Raw genomic sequence first — 21,333 nt, forward strand, 5'->3', positions numbered from 1 at the left:
CAGCGATACAAAAGTTGTTAGACATCCAAAAGTATGTTTAACTTTTGTAGGTAAAACCAAACTGGCCTCTCCACATTACGGCTATTCAAATTTTCTTTTAAAAAGCAATTCCTCCCCAGAACTGGTTTTAAACATTTGATTTAGACCAGATGAAAGCATTTCAAGTATTTTGAAAACGAGACATCCAGTGAAAGCATTAATATGACACTGCAACATTAATGATGCTTCACAACCTAAAAACCCCAGAATGAAGTTATCCCTGTATATTTGAAACATCAGGCTTTAGAAGCTGCAAGATGAAGCAGAGACACTGAAAAAGCTGAATTTAAAATCACTTTATATTGAAAAATATTTTAAAAGTATTTAGAATTTACAGTGTCTTTTTTAGATAAAACGCTGTGAAAAGAAAGTAAGTTCATACTAAAGCATGAATGCAGTGAAACTAAACATCCAACTTGTCAAGAGTTATGGAACATCTTAAAAATTTCAATATTTTAGAACATTTGGGAGCTCAATCAATCACTGTTACAAAATGATGGAATGCCACAAGAGTTCTTCCTTTAAGATTCCTTACCCCAGCTTTAAGCAAATTCCATGTGTAATCTATGGCACAGATGGCTCCTGTTCTTCCACACCCTGCACTATGAACATAAACAGTTAGGTATGTTAGAAGTCATTTTAATTTGTTAAAAACACACTAGAAGCATTATATTTCCAGAGTCAACATGAAAAAAAATGTATTAAAATCCCTCAACTCACATTTTAAGCTCGCTTAACCTGATACTATAGTGTCTTAAAAATAATAAAAAAAAAGCAGTGCAAAATGGAGTATTGAAGTTTTTAATGCAAGTTTTTCACAGCCAATTGGAATTGTAATCATGAAAGATGCTTTAATGTTGACATTTTTATTGCCTCTTTTGTCACACTATTCTGGTTACCACTGCTTCAACAGTAGGGATTTTGTCCAAGTTTAATGATAGATACGTTAAATGGCAGAATAGAACATGTTTAAAGACTTCCTACATTTTTCCGATTTAGTAGCCTATCTATTTGCTGCTTTTTATCTAAAAAAAAAAAAAACCACTTAAAACTGAAAGTTATAAAAAATAGCAGTGAACTATCACGTTTATTCTTCCTAATAGTATGAATTTCTCTATTTTACAGATAAAGAGTTATAATGTATGCATATTTATTACATTACAATTATACTGTTGTAAAGAACCAACCTTCGCAACCATATTGACACGCCAGAGAAACAGAACAAAGGGAAATGGATTTCAGTGCTAAGTTTCTTACTGTTTTAGACCTCAATCACTTAGAGTGACAAGTTAAAAAAAGGATGCAGCTGAAGACAGGAGATTTCTATATAGACACTTTCAGAGAATAACCAAGCTCTAGAAAGTTAATAAGCCTGCAACAATTTAACATTTCCTGGCTTATGAATCTGAATTTGTTTTTCTGACATGTAATACATCAACTTCTGTTGCTTTAAAAAGTATCAAATATCATAGGCAAGAACTTCCCAGAGAAATTATCAGAAACTGTCAATTCACCAAACCATTTTTATGGCAGTTCAGTTTCAACAGTCCTTCTGTTAGCAAAATTTCAGATAAGAGATGAAACTGCTGCTCAGAAACGAAGACTTACCAACCGGAAACTACAGCCTGCTCATTAGAGATCTTTTTTCTCATATTAGGAGACAGACAGAAAAGTTGTTAGGTAGCGATGGCACCTGCTATCTCTCCCTTTGACCTGTAGTCTCTCCTATTGAGAATGGAGCCTTCACTCCCATATCTGATTTGCTATGATCCTCAAAGTCTGTTTTATCCTAATGAGGATTTAAATGTCTTAAGAACCACGTAACAGTTTCTCTTTCAAAGACTAATTCTTTTCTGATTGATATTCTATATTCAACAGAAATAGAAGCAAAATTTCACTGTGGCATGACTTTTAAGACAATGAAGACTGTATGATTTTGAGCAGAGTTCTGACATGAGGAAATACTCCTTTTTAGAATACTAAAAAAATAAACCTGTGATTTAGAATCAATCTAGTGCATCTCTTACCAAAAGTCTAGACTTCAAAAAAAGTACATAAACTTAAAAAAATAAATATATTTGATACCTGCAGTGTATACAAATCGGTACATCTTCATGCTCCTGGTATTCTCTCATCAAGCTGATCATATCCAGAATAGAATCAAAAGACGAAGGGACATCATGGTCAGGCCAGTTAACGTAATGAAATTGATAGACACTACGAGTCTCCTAAGGGAGAGAGAAAGGTGTTAATGATAATACATATTTTAGGAGTTTGTATGAAATAATACACTTTTTGCATGATTAAGGGTAGACAAGCAAAGCCATTTACTGCAATAAAAAAACCTCTACAGCTTATACCACTTAAAAAACAAAAGGGAAATTCTAAGGTAGTATTTTGAGCGCTGCTAACACACAGAAGAACGAACTATGGGACAGTTCACAGAAGCCCCTCTCTATCAGTTAAAGGACCCACAACATTGCACTGTGTTAAAAGATTCTCTGTCCTTACAGTCTTAGACTTTGAAAGGGAGAGAGAAATGGAAAGACCATCATGAAAGGTTCTTTTTCCAATTGTACTCCAGTAACTTACATTGGAAAAAAACGGAGGGGTTTTGGTGGTGGTGGTGTTTTTTCTCCCTTTCAAAGTATAAGACTAGAGTGAGAAACTTTGGGGAAAAAAATAAATCAGTACATTGTTATCATCATTCTTGCTTTACTTCTATTTGGCAATACAAGCATATGAATGAGCATCACAAATATCTTCTAACATTGTAAAACCCTCTTGACAATAAATGAAAGTATAGGGCAAATTCTAACAAGTACACATACTTTACCCAAAAAGAAGCTAACTAGAGGAAACAGTTTATTTTGACGAGTTTGATTCAGTTTGTCATAGTATTTCTAGTTGGGGTAAACAGTGAAATTCCCTAGGGTGACGGAAGCTTTCTAGTTGTTAACGCATGCTATTGAAGACCATCACACAACTTTGGCTAACCAAGAACATAAATAAAAGACAAGTATAGAGTTCCACTGCTCTTTTCTTACATACTAAGCTTTTAACATCACTTCTAAACTTGATGATTTACATACATACAGAGTCTGCACCTAAAAAACTGATGATTTTTTTTCCTGAGTTTCCTCCATTGTATCATTTTAGAGACCTTTGAACCACCACTGAAGTTGAGACCAGAAGCGATCATATACTTACATTTTGAAATTCAAGTAATAATGTTCTAATGAAGTAATCTGTTCTTGCTTGCTCAGCTTCCTAAACATGAGAAAACAGTAATGCATTGGAAAAAAAATGAAAAAAATATCAATACGCAGGATACAGGATGTAACTGAAAACCCAAACTTTAAACTCAGGTGTTTCAAAGTAGGATTAAGAATAGCTTCCTAAACTGGCATACTAGCTCTTTCTGAATACCTTAAAGAACTTCAGCTAGAAAATAGCAGCAATTCCCGTTGAAATACGCGTAATTTTGAGTTAAGGAAAAGAAAAAATACAGTTTTGAGATCAACTTGGAATGGATCAATTTCACCATTTTAGAATAAGTGAACGGTTAGTGCCGATCATGAACTTCCATGGAAAAAGTTCCCAGTAAGATCATTTATACCGATGACAGTTATACTCAATACTTTCATGCCAGGTTTCATTCATATCCTAATAGTAACTAATGGAACATAATAGAACCTGATTCAACTACCAGGTGGCAACATTAAAAATAAAGACACAAGGAAGTGTTTTCTTCCAACAACACAATGTGAATATCAGAAAGAATAAGTGACAAAAAACAAAACCCAAACAAAAAAAAATGGTCAAATTCATTATCCACTGTACTGTAAGATATTGATAATGCAGGGGCCACACCCAATTTAGGAAGTCCTGCTAGTCCATGCCTAGAAGCTGACAACAAGTACAAGGAGAAGGATCTTTCTACACACGGTCTATTTTTGATTCTCTTCCCTTAAATAATTAGGCTGTCATTGAACACAATGTGATAGGCTGGATGGCCCTTGGCATCATCTAGAAGCGAAGGCTTGATGATGTGACCACAACTCTAAGAGCTAGAAGTTGGACAAACAGGCCACAAATGTGTTTAAAGCAGGAAGCAATAAAGATGCATAAACAGGTGTGTACAAACGCAACCAGACACCATCCCACACCTAAGGAATGCTGAGCATATTGGTTTTGGTGGCTACGCTCCCACACACTGTGTCCTCACCCATACCCTGAAAACCTCACGATTCATGAAGTCAATTTCTGCCACGTAAGCGGCCCCCTTTTGTGAAATGGTCATTGCACCATGACTTCTTTTACTATCCAGCTTTCTCTACCGAGGAAGGATGATTGCAAAAACCCACTGGGGTATACTCTTGTGTGATGCTGAGATGGCAGCTGCCAAAAGAATGATTACTTTCAATTCCCTGCTGTGCTTGGCATAGGAGGTATTCACAGTCCCTCTTCCTGCCTATTACTCTGCCAGAAATCCTTACGTTATCATTTATGAGCAAGTATCAAAAGTGGAAGAGGCTCTAGTAGTTATGCTTAGAGACCAGAACTCCTGATAACATTGACAAAACATGCAATGGAAATGTTGAGGTTTCCTCCATCCTTCTGGAATCAGAGCTCACTTGACATTACCCCCTGGGAATTCTCCAGGAAAAGATTCAGACCTCATGGTGATCTGCTATGCATTTGTGTTTTGATTTCAAAAGCAACAATAGAAGCTAAGGAAGTATTTTCAAATAAACCTATATCTGTTACTATCGAAACAAGTTAAAAAAATACTTTAGTTTCCATTTTCTCTATTTATGCTAATTAACTTTATGTAACTTAAGAAAAATAACCTTTTCCAGTGTTACTTTCATTTCTTACGCACATCCAGAATGCACAAGTCATAACTGAGAAACAACTGCATGGATATTATTTGATGTCTTGAGTGTTGTACAGATATTCAAAACTTCACAATGTAAAGCTAAAGAACTGATACATAAAAAGATACAAGACCAAGGGACACAGGCTCCCTACTTTAAGCTGTGTGGTTTTTTGAATCCTCCATGATTTATTTTTTTTTTTTTAGATACACACATTGTTTTCCACTGCATTCCTTTGAGAGTCTTTGTGTAAAATTTGGTACCAAACAATTAAAAAAGCATTTGTAATACAAACTGTTTGTTGAACAGTTATTTTAAGTTACAAAAGCACTAAATCCTTCAAAATTAATTATAAAGCTTTATACTTACACAAGAAACACGAAATGGTCCAAAAGTTACAGCTGCTTCTCCATACAGAGGCCAGTAACGTTCACATTTTTTCTGTTAAAGCAAAGAATCCTAATTTAATTCATGTGTGGTACCAAAACATGATGATTAATAGAAGCAGAGCAGAAAAAATGATAATCTTGAATGCCTTATACTCTCTCTTACTAGGTGCTTTTCCTTAACACCTGCCTACTGGTGCGTTGCTGGACTTCTTTTAAGATAGTAAAGCGTCTTTTATTTTGGATACCAAAAGAAAAATGAAACAAAAAATCCAGATGACCAATAAATACAGCCAAAAGACACCTTGAAAATTAGGACGTGAAATTCATGACGGCACATATAAGCGCAAACGCACATCATACAGAGGGAAGCAATGAGAGATAATTTAGTTTTTGTGGAAGTTTGGAGTTCACAATAGTGGACCACATTTATTTATTTATTTTTTACTTCCCAGGAAAGAATATAAGAATATAGCAGAGAGATTTAAAAGATAGGTTGTTTTTGCAGCTGTATCAATTGACAGGAAATTATAAAGGACTCCAGATTTTGATAGTTGGCCTACATCCCATAAAGAGCAAGATTTTTTCCATAGTGACCTGACCAGAAAGAGACCACTGGTACAGTTCTGTATACAAACATATACATTCCACTGAGATGACACCTAAATAATAATGTAACAATATAAATGGGGCTAAAAAAAGCCGTCACATTCATTATTTTCTATGCATACAAATATAAGGGTAAGCATTCTCATTCAATCTGGCAGATTAGTTTTACAGTTATGGATTTGGCATACGAAGCTTCACAGGTATTGGCATATTGCCCCACATGGGCAATGCTCATTTAGTTTTGCATTTAGCATACATACCCTTCCCATTTCAAATTCCCGACAGGCCATTACAATTATCTGAAAAGACAAAAAAAATGCTCAAAGTTAGCTGGTTTTAGATCAAGTAAATTCACCAACACTCCACTGCTTGCTTATATCTGGACAGATACTAATACTCCTTAATTGGTTACTAAAGAGACTCATTAATACTATTTTCCTACCTACAGATGCATCCTCTTTTAATTCTAAAATAGTACCCAGGTTTTATCCCACACAAAATAATCTACAACACTAATACAACATTTTAAGGCTATTTAATTTGAATTCACTGTAATCCTGTACAAATACTTTATTTATTCAGCCTGACTGTAAAGTCTAAACTTATAAAAATGTAGAACCATTTGCCAATTGGAAGAAACATACAGCTATATTTGCTTAAAATGACATAGACTGTTTAAAGTAGATGCAAAAAAAAACATTTAAAAAACAAGAATCAGATTTCTTAGATGAAACTATTTCAGATTACATTAATGTAAACAACAAAAAAAACGCATCAACAGGTAAGCTCTTCGTTACAATAAGTAACCATGATTTAAGTGTCTGATAAGCCAAAAATACTTTCAGAAATAATTTGTTGAACATATCAAATTTTAACAGTACTTAGAAGTTAACTCCTGAAAATAGCTGTTTAAAAAGATGTAGAATATACAAACAAATAAGTAAATCAAGATTAGCATAAATAGAAAGGTAGACTTTTATATTTTGTTTCAAATGCTGCTTTTGTATTCGATTTTGTCAGTCCACATTAAATCAGAGTTGTAAGGTTTCCTGTAGGACAGATGTCACCAAGCATCAACCTATTCATAAATAGTTATGGTTTCGTATTTGTTCAATAAAATAACTACTTTGAATTTATATTATTAAATTGAATAAATAATATTAATGATATATAGAATGCTATTTAAAGTACAAAAACAAGATTCAAGAAGTAAATGGACAAGTCACATCACAATCAGCATTTTTGATAATAATAGCCAGCTCAGGCAACAGATACATAATCACTGTGCCATGAAATAAGGTAATATCCAATTTTGGTTTTTAAGTAGGTACTTACAGCAACATTGTATTCCCATATCATCCTCCAGAAGTCTATTACTGTATTTGCTAATGGTCCCTGCGTAGCAACATATGCTTTTGGCCCATGTACTCCCTAGGATTGCACAAAGAAGCCATTAACATGTATAAAGAAAATTTATCTGCACTGAATAAAAAAAAGCTTTAGGTTATAATCATGTAAAATTAGAGTATCTCTTTCTTTTATACAACAGGATGGGTAAATATGAAATACGAGTCTCATTTACATTAGTGGAAATTTTCCTAGTGATTTCAAGGGAGCCCAAGATTATAACAGCCACTGTGCCGCCAGAGACTGTAGCAGAAAAATATCTTTCCGTATGTTCAGATCCTGAAGATTCCCTTAAAGTCCGCTTTTTCTTTGTTACTCAAACATTTAATGACGAAAATCTGAAAATCTTGCTGCTAAAAAAGCATCCCCTTGAACAAATTTCAGTTCTTCCCTCCCAGAAATACCACATTTCAAACCTCCAAAATTTTAAAACTTTGTTTTATATAAAGCTTGAAGATATTTATATTCCTGGGGAGGAATAACCCCATGCACCAGTACAGGTTGGGGGCTGACCTGCTGGAGAGCAGCTCAGCTGAAAGAGACCTGGGAGTCCTGGTGGACAACAGGATGACCATGAGCCAGCAATGTGCCCTTGTGGCCAAGAAGGCCAATGGCATCCTGGGGTGCATCAAGAAGAGTGTGGCCAGCAGGTCAAGGGAGGTCATCCTCCTCCTCTGCTCTGCCTTGGTGAGGCCGCACCTGGAGTACTGCGTCCAGTTCTGGGCTCCCCGGTTCAAGAAGGACAGGGAACTGCTGGAGAGGGTGCAGGAAAGGGCTACCAAGACGATTAGGGGACTGGAACACCTCTCTTATGAAGAAAGGCTGAGGAATTTGGGTCTCTTCAGTCTGGAAAAAAGACGGCTGAGGGGGGATCTCATCAATGCTTATAAATACTTAAAGGGTGGGTGTCAGGAGGATGGGGCCAGGCTCTTCTCAGTGGTGCCTGGTGACAGGACAAGAGGTAACAGGCACAAACTTGAGCAGAGGAAGTTCCACCTAAACATGAGGAGGAACTTCTTTACTTTGAGGGTGGCAGAGCACTGGAACAGGCTGCCCAGAGAGGTGGTGGAGTCTCCATCTCTGGAGACATTCAAAACCCGCCTGGACGCGTTCCTGTGCAACCTGCTCTGGGGGACCCTGCTCTGGCAGGGGGTTGGACTAGATGATCTCCAGAGGTCCCTTCCAACCCTATGGTTCTATGATTTACATTCAGCTTTTCAAGCCCAAGATATTCATGCTTTGAAACAAAAGTGTTACAGGCTTTTAGCCAAACTGGCTTCTCTTCAAGAATGTTAGATATAATTCCATTGCCACACTTCTGCCATGAATAGCAAGAAGTGCACGTTAAGATACACAATTTGTCAAACACTTCATTTATGATCCCTAAAAACAGATTCTCAAAATCTGGTATTTGTAGCACTATCAGCTGTTTAAAACAATCGCATCTGAATTTTCCTGTGGTATAAAGTTCCAATTTGGTTGCCTGTCACTTTAAAATATTTTATATTATACTTAACACTTAGAGTAATATTAAAACTTTAAAATTGCTTTATAAATGGCATTATTCTTGCAAATTTATTCAAGTCATAATAAAAGAAAATCTTCCCTTGCAGCTTCAAATTCTTATCTCAGACTATAATATTAAAACTGCACTGATATGAAATAAAAGCTTAAAAAGAATTTAAAAACTGGTAAGATAGTAATACATACCTTAATAAAGTTTGCATTGATGTAGTCTGAATCTTGTGGGGGAGTTTTCAAGGTCAGTTTAACCCGGCTGTGATCAACTAAAAGAAGAATTTATTTTTTTTTTTTTAAAAAAAGAATTACAACACATGTAAATCAATATGTAACAGTAAATGTAATACATATAGTGCATATTATACGTATAGAAGAAATTAAGCATTAAAGAACATTTCCCAAAGATAAGTCACCATGCACTGGGGTTTACTGCTCCGGCACAGCCTGACTTCTATCCCTCAAACACTGGTCTACACACTTTGCTGGGGCACTTCTCAACTATTTGAAGCAGATTCCTTCATTTAGGGGGTTCTGACATTTCAGGTTTCTGCCTCCAGCATTACTGGCTGTCTCAGAGAAAGCTTCTTATACAAACAGCAGATCTTTAGGGGCCAAAATCTTCAGCAGTCTTAAAAATAGCCTTTATTACTTGTTGACAGAATAAGCTAAACATCTTGGAATTCTTTTTGGCATTGAAAAAAAAATAATTAAGTGCATCTTTAATACAGAAACAACCTGATGATTCTAAGAAGGAAGGTAGGTGGTTAGCAGGTTTGTCAGTCTTTCCAGCTCCTGTTGATACAAATACTTCATAGCTATCAAATAAAAATCGTTCAACCTATCTCTATAATAGAAGCTGTTTTAGTTGGAAATCCAGATCAAAAACAAAAATTCTCTTTGAACTGGGGAACAAAAGTATCTGCAGAAACAGCATCTGCTCGAGCAATTTCTGTTTCTTTCTGCTCCCAGAGTCAATTCCTAAACCACAGAACAGCTGCTAAAACCTTTATTAGAGCTAAATTCAAGGAAAAACACAAAGAACAAGTCTATTTAAAAAGAGGAAATATGGTTGGTTAGGGTTTTTTTTTGTCAAAACATCACTGGTAATAAAACAGGGAACCAAGCCCTCAAGAAGTACATGCTAAGAGCTATTTCTATACAGAAAGCTCTTCCAAAAAGCTTCCAAGATGGTGAAATTTTCAGCCAGAGTCCTGATAACATGCAAAAAATGTTTGTGTTACCACGTAATGCTTCCTAAAAAAGAACCAGTGTAGATTACAAGACATTTAGATCACAGATCTAAAGACAACGTACTCTCACATATACAGGCTTAGAGAAACCCTTGTAACGTATCGCACTGTATAACACTCTCATACATCTAACCGAAAAGCAAGGACGCTTTATAAGCATGCAGTGGTGTCACAGACTTAATACTAAAAACTACTTTTAAATGGCAGACCAGGCTAATTACAGTGGTAGGCTAATGAGGGCTCCTATCTTCCCAGCAGATCCAAAATTCTAGCGCGCTTTCCTGCCTCTATCTGCCACAGCTCAGCTCCTTCAGAGTTTTAGGTCTGGAATAGAATTCTCTACAAAAAATTCCAATTCAGGTTCCAGGTTCAGAAGATTAAGTGCTTTAACATTTATATATAGCTTAAAGGCTCAGTTCACAATTACTAATTGGTGTTTTCAGGTAACCAGTGACCTGCATGTTTCATTTAACTATCATCTAGGATGGCTCAAGTGAACTGTAATGTGAACGTGCACACATCTTGTACTCTGGAGCCACTATTGAGGTACTGATCTCTCTGGTTGCAGTAACAATTTCTGATAAATATAGCAGTGATCTCCAATTAAGTTACAAATATAAGTTCTTTTCTGGATTTATAAAAGATAGGCAAAGTATCATCCTCCTTCTTCCTCCAGAACATCTCCTGGCTTTCATTTCTGTCAAGCTGATCTCCCATCACTTTATTGCTGGAACCTTTGGATGTTTGAAGATATTCTTCCTTTGAGGAAAACTGAAGATGTATTTTCAGTTAATGTCAGCTTTGAGGTTTGCTCACTTCCCCCACTGCGACCTGTCTACCCTTTCAGATCCCAATGACTCAGGTGGTTTTTTGGTTTTTTTTTTTTTTTTGAGGGGGGTGCAGTTTGGGAGGGTTTGTTCGGTTTTTGGGTTTTTTTTTATGTACATGAACAAAAAACACATCTACAACTCTAGTCGCAGCCATTCACTACTGGAACAGCCATTAAGGGTCTCTCTGATTCAGCTTAAGCGCTATGATGATTTTGCTATATTGTTCGTGATCTACCAAAATGCCAGCATGGAAGAAAGATTTTAACAACTTTTAATAAGATGACCGTAACAACTTCTCCTCTCTTTTTCACTACAGCCATTAAACATGTTTCCTCCCAAGTAAAAAAAACAAAACCAAAACAAACAAAAAACCCAATGATATTTAACTATTTTGCTGCAGTTGAGCTTAGTACCACACTACTCTTCAACATGTCATGTATATTATACATATATCCTCCAGCAGAATTTGAATACATGTGCCCTTCCTTCCTTGCAGCAGCAAGCACTATGCCCACCTTGATAAAGAATCTAGGGTCTGTGGCTTTAGGGCAAAGTTTACTGCTGGAAGTGTTGCTCCACGTGCTGATAAACAGTAAAAATTCCAGCACTAGAAAAACAGAACACACAGGTATGCAACAATCTGAAACACACAGTAATTCACTGGAGCTTATTACTAGAACACATTTTGGAAATGAAAGCTAATGATGCTTAAGACCTTTTTCAACTTCAAATTGGTTTTAAATCTCCTAACACTTCTGAGAAAGCCAAGCAGAGTAAAATCTATCTGTTGCTCATCATCTGGGATATGAAAAGTGGCATTTGTCAGAAGACTATCCTTTAATCTGTCAGCTACTCATATTGAGAAGCACAGTAAGAGCTGCTGAAATACACAGCATCACGAGCTTCACAAAGTGAGCTAGTAACAGGCAATCTTGTCATTACAGACCACTGATCTGTTATACCCACACATTGGTGGTTTTAAAATTTAAATTCTGCTCCGGCTTTTGTTTTCTGTGTTCATACATTAAACAGAATTTCATTTTGGCTCTAGCAAAACACAAACCAACGATAATCTAGCACGGAAAGTTCTCTGACACCGTTTGCAGGATACAAACAAGCAAAAAAGCATTTTACTTCAAACCACAAAGTCAGGTTCCTTAAGACTCCTTAAAATCTCATCTAGAGTTTATGCTAACATTTTTTTGTTTTCTACTGTGAATAAGATGCTCCTAAAGAAAAAAAGACAGTTAAGCACCTAGTGAAGTTCTACACTATTCCAAGCTAAAGTGAAAATGTTAGCTTGATAGGGCTTGGGACTTAGCACACATTTTTTCTCTGTGTGATAGCTCTCCTAATAAAAACATACAAACGTTCACTCACTTTGCCTTCCAAGTTAAAAATAAAAATTTAATCAAAGTTACATTTCAGCAGATAATCTCCAACTTTGCCCCTCCATAATAGCTAAAAAGTAAAACTCAAAATACATTAAGAATAACAAGCACTTGCCTTTGTCTTCTATCAACACAGAAATCAGACTTACATGGTAATATATCCTTGTATCTATTCTTTTTAACATTTTCTTCTTTTTCTCCAGTGGCTGTTGGGTAGATCTTCTCTGTTCTATATTTTGTTGATAATCTTCTTAACCTCTGAAATAAAACATTTACGTTATTTTTTTAAATTCTCAAGATAACAGGGGCATCACAAGGTATCAGCTTCATCAATGAAATATAAGATGATGACTGAAAAATACCTCTTCTTTCCTTTTACAATATTCACTATGATGAAGTTTAAAAATGTAATTATCCAGTATTTTTATCTCATTAGCAGTTTACAACCAAGTTGAAACCATCTCTAGACATCATGAGACATGGAACTTTGGAAAAGCCACTACAGCAGGAATACGGAATATGGCTATATTTTATTTATGAAATACACTGCCCTGTTAGGGACTAACAACTACCTTAACAACACCCGTGAGAAACGGAAAAATCTGTCATTGCTCAGAATACCTGGAAGAAGAGCGCAGACAGGCTGGCTCAGGAACAGCTGTTAGCAGCAACAGCTTCCAACACGCTGCCAACTCAACAGAAAGCAAAAATCTCACTTTTAACAGGCATCAACTCCTAATGCCCAACCCTCTGTTCAAGCACACCCAGAGAAAGAGAGTCCCTGCCTCTCAGGTACAAGGTATTCACAATTAAGATGAGTGACAGGACATCTGCTGTATTCACAACGATATGTCATTTACCCCCCCCATCTATTTCAAGTATCAGAAATTTGAAACAGTCAAAACCTCTTAATAACAAAATCCAGCCCACACCCTCCAATAACCTAGGAAATAACAAGGGCAATACAGCTTTCATCATCCCACTAAAATTAGGCCTTTGTAACCTTAAAACTGAGGAGGAAGAAGAGAATATAAATTCTCTTCATAAAAAATAAAATAAAAATACAAGAGGAGCCAGCAGTGCTTGTTATTTTAGATTGTGTAGATCTCCAGATTGAAAAAGGCACCCGAAGAACTCAGATAGTTAACTCTGGCTTCCAGCTAAAGCCAGGTGGTTGCAAAACCAGTGATTCTGTTGACACTGCCATGGTGGTGGTATATAACACAATCACGGAGAAAACAAAGAACATAGCTTCAAAGACGTTTAGTATTTCCATTGAGTGGTGTTCTGCACAGGTAGAGGGACAGAGGTTGTTCATGTTCCCCTCCCTCCACCTTTGATGCTCAATTACCGTCCTCAAAGACCCAAAAAGTGTTCATGGCTTGCTTTCTTTTGGGGAAGGCAGAGAATAGGGGAGGTTGCTTACTAGTTAAAAATAATATAAATCTTGTTTATTACTGACTATGCAACAATATCCAGGCTGAAGGACATCACAAAGATGACAACTTGGTTGGAATGCCAGTTTTCTTCTTGAATTCCCCTAAAACTACTAAAACACATGGGAGACTCGTTGCACACTTCGATTTTTAAAAAAAGAAGGAAAAATGAATTGGCAACTCAAGTCCTCCAATAATTTTCCCAGTAAAAAAAGGAAAAGAAAATAACATACAGGAAAACACTTTAATAAAATTTGTCTGAATATAGTGAAAAACCAGCAAGTTTTATATGCAATGTGGTTAAAACTTTGCATTAATTCAGTTGAATAATATGCGTCTAATAATCCACAAGTGTCATTTACAGAGCAAAACCAACTGCAAAGTAAAATTAAAAAACGGCAAATCAAGAAGTACCAGTTTTCAAACATTTTTTTTTTCCTCTTCTCCGAGGACTTCATCACAGATTAGATCACTGAACACTAAAAAGCATGACAGAAGTAGCATGGAGGGTTTTTTTTCTTAAAGTGCAATGCCCTTGAAAATCTTGCAATGTTAGTTGATGACAAAAACCAGTAAATATTTGGAGGTGGGACCATAAGTGATTGAAGTGCTAAAAATATTATCTGAAAACATCGCTACAATGAACAATAGGAAGATTCAATTCTTGAAAAGACGTAAACAGCTACAGAAGCTTCCACACAGACTACACTCATCTTTGCAACACTAAGAACAAATTCTCAACATAATCTGTATAGATAGCAGGCAGAGAAACCTAGTTTGTAACACGGTACTGACATAAAAAATATCATTGCACAAGGAAGACCTATTGGCCTATGTCACACTGTGCTTACTTGGGTCAAAATAAAAAATACTGCCTGTGCTAAGACTGGACACAACCAGGAGTCCAGAAACAGCAAAATAAATACACATAACTTGCTATATCAGCTAACAATTGCAAGATGGAAAAATACTTTGAAATAGGCTATAAGCCTCCAATCGGGAGGGGAAAAAAAAAAGCAAAGACAAACAACAACACTTTCCAAGCACAGCCACTAATACGATTTTGTGTATTGTTCCACATCTCAACCCGTTTGTGAGTTTCTGGGGCTCTTTTTCCCATCTTACTGATTTTTATGGGACAAATGCCATGACTCTGCTTAGAAAAAGTAACAGAAGTTTAGAGAAAAAACAACCTCTAAAAACCACGAGTAGAAGCAGAAGTTATTTTGCATGAAAAAAGATACACTTGAGGAAGTGATAAAAGAAAAAGGTAGGTATCAAAAAGCACCGTAGGAAGATGATCCTTTTTGCTTTAGCCCATTATAAAGGCATGCAAGAAAAAAAGAAAAAAACCCAACCCCACAACACACTATCACAGGTACAACTTGGACCTATCACAAGCCAAAAAGGCTAAAGTGACTAGTACCAACTTTCATTTTCTAGAAAGTGATGCTATAAGAATTCAGCATCTCTTTCTCCTCTGCATGATTCAATAGCTGTACAATCTGCTAAAGAACTGGAAAGTAGGACTAGCATAGCCCAGCTCTGTGGCAAAGACTGGAAATGAAATATAGGTTGATTTCTACACACATCTGCTCCTAAAATACTTTAGGACCCATGCTTTTAATGCACATTGGTCAGCTGTTCTGTCACATGGGTAATAGAAGTTAAGTCAGTGCAGTCCTGAGAGCAATCAAAAAGAGTAAGTAGTACTCCTTATGATTTGTAGTAGTATCTGCTACATAGAACAGTACCTACTTCATGCTTTGGAAGAGAACAAATAAACTAAAAAGTCAATTTAGAAGTAATTTGATTCTGACTACTTTCAGACTTCTAAAAACTGAGGTTTGAACAAACTACCACAGGAACGGAAGAGTGCTAGACTCAACGGAAGATTTTGTCCTACACACAACAGAAGATTCCTGCAGAAAGCTATTGTAACATGCACACCCAGCCTGCCGTAGGATACAAGGGACTCAGTGCTTCCTAGGTTACAGCCTAGAGTGACCAGGAGGAGGAGAATGTACTCAGTGGCAGAACGGGGGTAATGACAGGGCAGAAGAAGAAAGAATTTTGTTCAGACTATGGTAAGTCAATGACAAGATAGCCAGCAAGATCCGTCACAGTCCAGTTTCACGCTAATTCATAATAAACAACTGTCTGCAGTACAAAGCAGCACTCATTTGGGTTAAGTCAGTAAAAAGCCAAATTGCTTCCCAGAAAATACTCAGATGCCAACAGCAGGGACATTAGCGATCCAGCCTGGTGCCTCTGCAGATAACAGTACACACTTCCGTGACACTTGCATATTCACTGGAATGCTATTCTGGTACCACAAAAATCTTCATTTATATATTCTTTTAAGAACAAAATGGTCAAAAGTAAGTGTATGTTCATGATTCATCACACTTAAAGAACTACATTCACAAGGCCGTAAGTTCCATTCTCATTAGAAAAGCTCAAATTTAATTCTGCTTATTCACTGCGTGACAGAAGTGGTTTGTGGGATGGTGACAAACACTTACCACATGTGACAGTGGGGGGATGAGCCTTTGAAACAATTTGAGTTTCAGAAACATACTTCCAGCTTCCACAGTGGTTTTACAGTCTGTACTACAACTCTACTTCAGTGTTTTCACAAAAAGACAAACCAGCTTTTCAAACCCCACTTGTGCAATCCTACCATATTAAGAAGAACTCAGTCCAATCAGTTCAAGAAAAACAGATCTCTGATTTTCACAGTCACTCTATTTCATCTACTTAACACTTTAGAAAGCTTGTAAAGACTCATTGCTTAACACCATAGAAATGTTGCTTGCGGATTAAAGAAAATATTTATACTGACTATTGAGATTTGAAGAACTCACTTTAAAAGCCTCAACCTTATTTAAAACACAAAAGTTCTTGTGACTCCTTTCTGGGCTTCTTTTCAAGGAAAAGTGTTCAGTTTTGGGCCCTACCATTACAAGTCAGACATTGAGATTCTGGAGTGTGCCCACAGAAGGGCAACAGAGCTGGTGAGGGGTCTGGAGAACAAGTCTTATGAGGAGCAGCTGAGGGAACTGGGGTTGTTTAGCCCCAGCTGGAGGCTGGGGGGAGACTTTATCGCTCTCTACAACTACCTGAAAGGAGGCTGTAGCAAGGAGGGGGTCAGTCTCTTCTCACAACATGCAACAGGACAACAGGAAATGGCCTCAAGTTGCACCAGAGGAGGTTTAAGATGGATATTAGGAAAAATTTCTTCACCAAAAGTGCTGTCAAGCATTGGAACAGGCTGCCCAGGGAAGTGGTGGAATCACCATCCCCGGAGGTATTTAAAAGACGGGTAGAGGTAGTGCTGAGGGGCACGGTTCAGTGGTGGTTTGGCAGTGTTAGGTTACTGGCTGGACTCAACCTTAAAGGTCCCTTCCAGCCTAAATGATTCTACAATCCTATGAAAAGCATGACAAACATTTCACCAGTCCTTCACTTATTTAAAGCCCTCAAATTGTCTCCTAAGCCTTATCTGACATTTCCAATGGTCAAAACATCGGTTAGTAAAACAGAGATATTTGCTTGAATCTCCTTTTTGACCATACCTGAGGAGCAGTACATACCATAGGGTCAAACTGCTAGAATATTCCATGGCACCCACAGTTCATTTGCTATGTGACAACAGGCAACAGCAACAGGGTTAGGAAGCTCTACATGGACAGCTATGGCAGCAGAGTCATGAGATAACACCAAACACACAAGAATATTTTTTGCAAAATTTGCTTAAGTGTATTAAGAAATACTCGAAGAACTGAAAACTAAAGAAAAGCTTCCATAAAGTTATCTTAAAAATCAAAGCATAAAAGGAAACACTTTAAAAATGTTGTATTAAGGCACTCATTTCGTAAGACAGTTATTTCTATCATAAGCTTGATATTGCATTGTTCTTACTAGCAGCAGGGGAAGAAAAACACATGAGTTATGTTCAACTGTGCTCTTGTCCTAATAATTTAGATAAACATTACTAGGGCAGATAAAGCTCCTAGTACTTTTATACAGTGAGAAATATGTACCTGTAACGAGCAATGTGAACCAAACTACCACAAAAATGTCAAAACAACTATCTTCCGGTTATCTACGGTCAGATTACACAGGTTTCAAGTTCTCTATGAGTACAGAGATACCTTTGTCAAAAGGCGGTTCAAGTACAGACTCAGATCTATCACTGCTCAAATGGGGGTCTGACTTTCTAGAACTGTTTTATTTCCAGAAGTATTTTAGCTTAAAGTCCCTGCAAATCTAACTGGAGTTTCCCTATACTGCTTTCTTACCACTGAGGGCTCTGGGAAACACCAAGACAAGCTGATGCTAATAAACTCAGCTGGAGGATGGACTACTCCAAGTCAGGAGTGCCTCTGCAGCTCTGGGTTGCAATAGCAAGGAATAAATAGAGTGAGTTGGGTTTTCTTTAGTCATGCTGCCAGAACAAGAGCTGCGTGGGGCGACTGGGGCACAGTGCAGCTTAGCCCAAAGTTTCTGGAAAAGTCAGATCCGTTGGGCTGAATAAACACTGAACTTTGCCACATGGGATGTCACTGGTTACTGCATTCTGCTGTTAAGTAGCACAAATAATGCAGAGTTTAATATGATTTCAGGTATCATAGTTGAATCTAAGCCTCCCAACCATCTCTGCAGTTTACACTCGTATGTTAAATGCTTTGCATCTGTTGTTGCAAACAAACACAGCATGAAAACTTGAAAAGACCTACACACAAAATAATGTCCAAAGAGTCTAAGCTGACAATTATTTATCATACTAATACTTAGTACATACATATGCAATTACAGACAAAACTGATTGTTGAGAGATCCCTTTCACCACTCTGCCTTAGGACTACTTGAAAAACAGCATACACTTGTGGCATGTCAATCTTTCCCCAGTTATTCCTGTCAGCTTTCAAACAATTATTTTTATGAATTCCTAGCCCTCACGATGGAAGGAAAAAGCCTTCCCAAACACTAGCCAAGCACAAACAATGAAAGGAGAATAATCTGCTTCTGTAGAAGAAAAGCTTCACAGTATCTCAACATTTGCAGGTGGTTTTGGCTGCAAGGACCAGGCTAACAGGCTGGATTTAACCTGTTTCTCTGAAATAAAGCCCTGAAAGGAGATTGCAAGTTGAACTGATGGAAAGAACATGATACAAGAAGGAGGACTTTTCACTGCCTTGGCACTAGCAACATCTACCAACTCTTGAGCTCTAGGTTTTCCAAGGGAATCTCGGCTGAAGTGATTGCTAGACAAGCCTAGTAACTACAGTCCATTGGGAGCTCTTCCATATTTCACAGCAGGACAACGTTGTGTCTAAAAAACCCACTGCGTTTGAGGAAGTTTGTGTGAACCATGTAAAAGAAAAATCTCTCCAAAATTACCCAGGCAACTGAGAACAACATCATTTCAGTATTAGATGGTACAGTGTATCTTATAACATCTTAACTCAGTCTGGTATTTTCTTGGGGAAGAAGGGAATTCATTAACTGGAGATTTATGCCCAATAAAGAAGCATCAGTCAATGAAGACAATGCTGGTAGGTCCTCATGCAGAGAAGGCCAAATGACAGTACTGAAAGGAGCCAGCTAAGGAGTATATCCTACTTTCTTCAGTATCACATTAAAACTGGGAACAGGTAAAAAAAATAACAGCACGCACTCAAGAATTAGGTACTGTGAGAGTAAGACCAGCATTTTCCATCTTTCCAAACCTATATTTTCCGTAACAAAAACGTTAGAACCAGGCATGTCTCCCACACTGCTAGTAACTAAAGATAGCTTTACGTAGACATATTATTAAAATGTGGGCTGATCACTTCAGAAGTCTCCTCTCCCTCATTTCTGAAGCTATTTTTATACTATCTGCATATTAATTCTAACCTAAATTAACAGTACTATCAATGACAGTTGCAGTTAATTATGTTCAGCATAACAGCTAAGCCACACATCTACTGCCAGTAATGTGCTTGTTTTACAAGGGTGGAAAAGACTAAAGAGTTCTGTGGTCTGTTGATGAGCAAGTAAACAAGCAGACAAAGCAAATATTAAATTACTAAAGCATAATCAAGTTTTAGTTAGTAAGTTACTAATGTACGTTCTAAGATACTTTAGAAAACCATGCAGCATACTTATTATACATACAAGAACTGGGATTATAACTTTCTATCTCTGAACCATGCTATTTCCTTAGCACGCTCAATTTATTGCGGAGGCTACTATGAACAAACTTTTACATCAAGTGAAAACACACAGGACAACACAACAGTGACAGTTATAGGCTATGAGTGAAGAATGTGAAAATTTCTATTAGTCTGAAACCACATGATTAGAAAATTGACTGCTTTGGATTGAAGGCTGGGAAGTGTGTCTTGATGCAAAAACAGAAAAGCCGTTTAAAACATATTACAAGTAAGAGGCTTCTTCACAGTGTTAAAGTAATACAGGAACAATTCTTGATAATTCAAAACAGAAAAAAAGACTCAGACTTTTTTTTTTTTTTTTTTTTTTTTGCAACAGACCACAAGAGGACTTTCAGACCCAACAATGTAAAACCAAACAGTATCAGGAAGCAAAGCACTTAAAGAAACAAACAAGGAAGCAAAACTCATAACCAGGGAACCCCCACTGCTTAAAAGCATAATTTCCAAGTTACTGGATTTATTGTTTTCCTCTTATTCCTTCAGTCCTACATTTTGATGTTTTTGTGCACTTAGACAGCACAAGTATATTAAAAACATCGCATTTAATCTTGATTTTCCCTTTAAGTCTTTCTTTAAACATATACAGCACTTATTCACCATACCGTGCTATGTGATCAAAAGGGAAGATGCTCCCAAAGAAAGCTAAGGTGAATAATTTTTAAGAGAATGCTTTTACAACACCCTAGTTGATTATTTCAATGGAATCAACCACCTATCTGCAAAAAAAATCCAACAGCTTGTTACTAAAGAAAACAGCTACTAAATACAGTAAAAAAACCTCAGTTAACTGCAGCATATAAAATAGGCTGTCTTCATATTTAAGCCTTCTATACCAATCTCCTCACTAATTCATTTTTCCCAAGTAGTTGAACTTTCAAGTCAAGATGGTAATTAAAAGCTTGAGTTGTCTTTCATACAGTTTTCTGCAATTTTTCAAGACAACTAACACCATTCATTTTAGGGCAAATGAATGATGATTGTATTTTACATGAAAAAGAATTACTAGTATCTAAAAATTTTTAAACTCTTAAAACTTGCAGAATAACTATGCATGCCAATCTACTGAATACAAAACATCTTGAAATAAGGAAGGAAAAGACAGTTTTCCCCACCTCCAGACCTTTTTGTCACAACACTATGGATATCAATTGTATTGTTAGTTCTTGTACAATTTTACTGTCAGCATTTCACCAGTTTTGCGGATTTGTTCAAGAAATTGATGGATGCATATTTATGCCTCATTTAGGTTGAATCCACATTCAGGTAAGACTCAGAAATTTAAGATTTTATCATATGATGGCTATAAATAACTTGCAAAAAGAATTGTCAAACTCAGTCCAGTTTTCATTACATGTATATT

At 36.8% G+C, this 21,333-nt stretch overlaps 1 protein-coding gene across 1 annotated transcript in view; it reads right to left on the bottom strand.

The window, feature by feature from the left end:
• The window catches only part of PTPN12 (protein tyrosine phosphatase non-receptor type 12), a 76,889-nt gene that overhangs the window by 31,088 nt on the left and 24,468 nt on the right, over window positions 1–21,333 (bottom strand). Inside the window, exons 2-9 of the mRNA XM_074560250.1 lie at window positions 12,463–12,571; window positions 9,032–9,108; window positions 7,250–7,345; window positions 6,175–6,213; window positions 5,289–5,360; window positions 3,250–3,309; window positions 2,125–2,267; window positions 575–641 (exon numbers count right to left, since the gene is read on the bottom strand). Coding sequence (XP_074416351.1) covers window positions 575–641; window positions 2,125–2,267; window positions 3,250–3,309; window positions 5,289–5,360; window positions 6,175–6,213; window positions 7,250–7,345; window positions 9,032–9,108; window positions 12,463–12,571 — 663 coding nt within the window. The remainder of the gene's footprint in view (window positions 1–574; window positions 642–2,124; window positions 2,268–3,249; window positions 3,310–5,288; window positions 5,361–6,174; window positions 6,214–7,249; window positions 7,346–9,031; window positions 9,109–12,462; window positions 12,572–21,333) is intronic.

The sequence above is a fragment of the Larus michahellis genome, chromosome 1, assembly GCF_964199755.1.
Source record: "Larus michahellis chromosome 1, bLarMic1.1, whole genome shotgun sequence".
Classification (NCBI taxonomy): Eukaryota; Metazoa; Chordata; class Aves; order Charadriiformes; family Laridae; genus Larus; species Larus michahellis.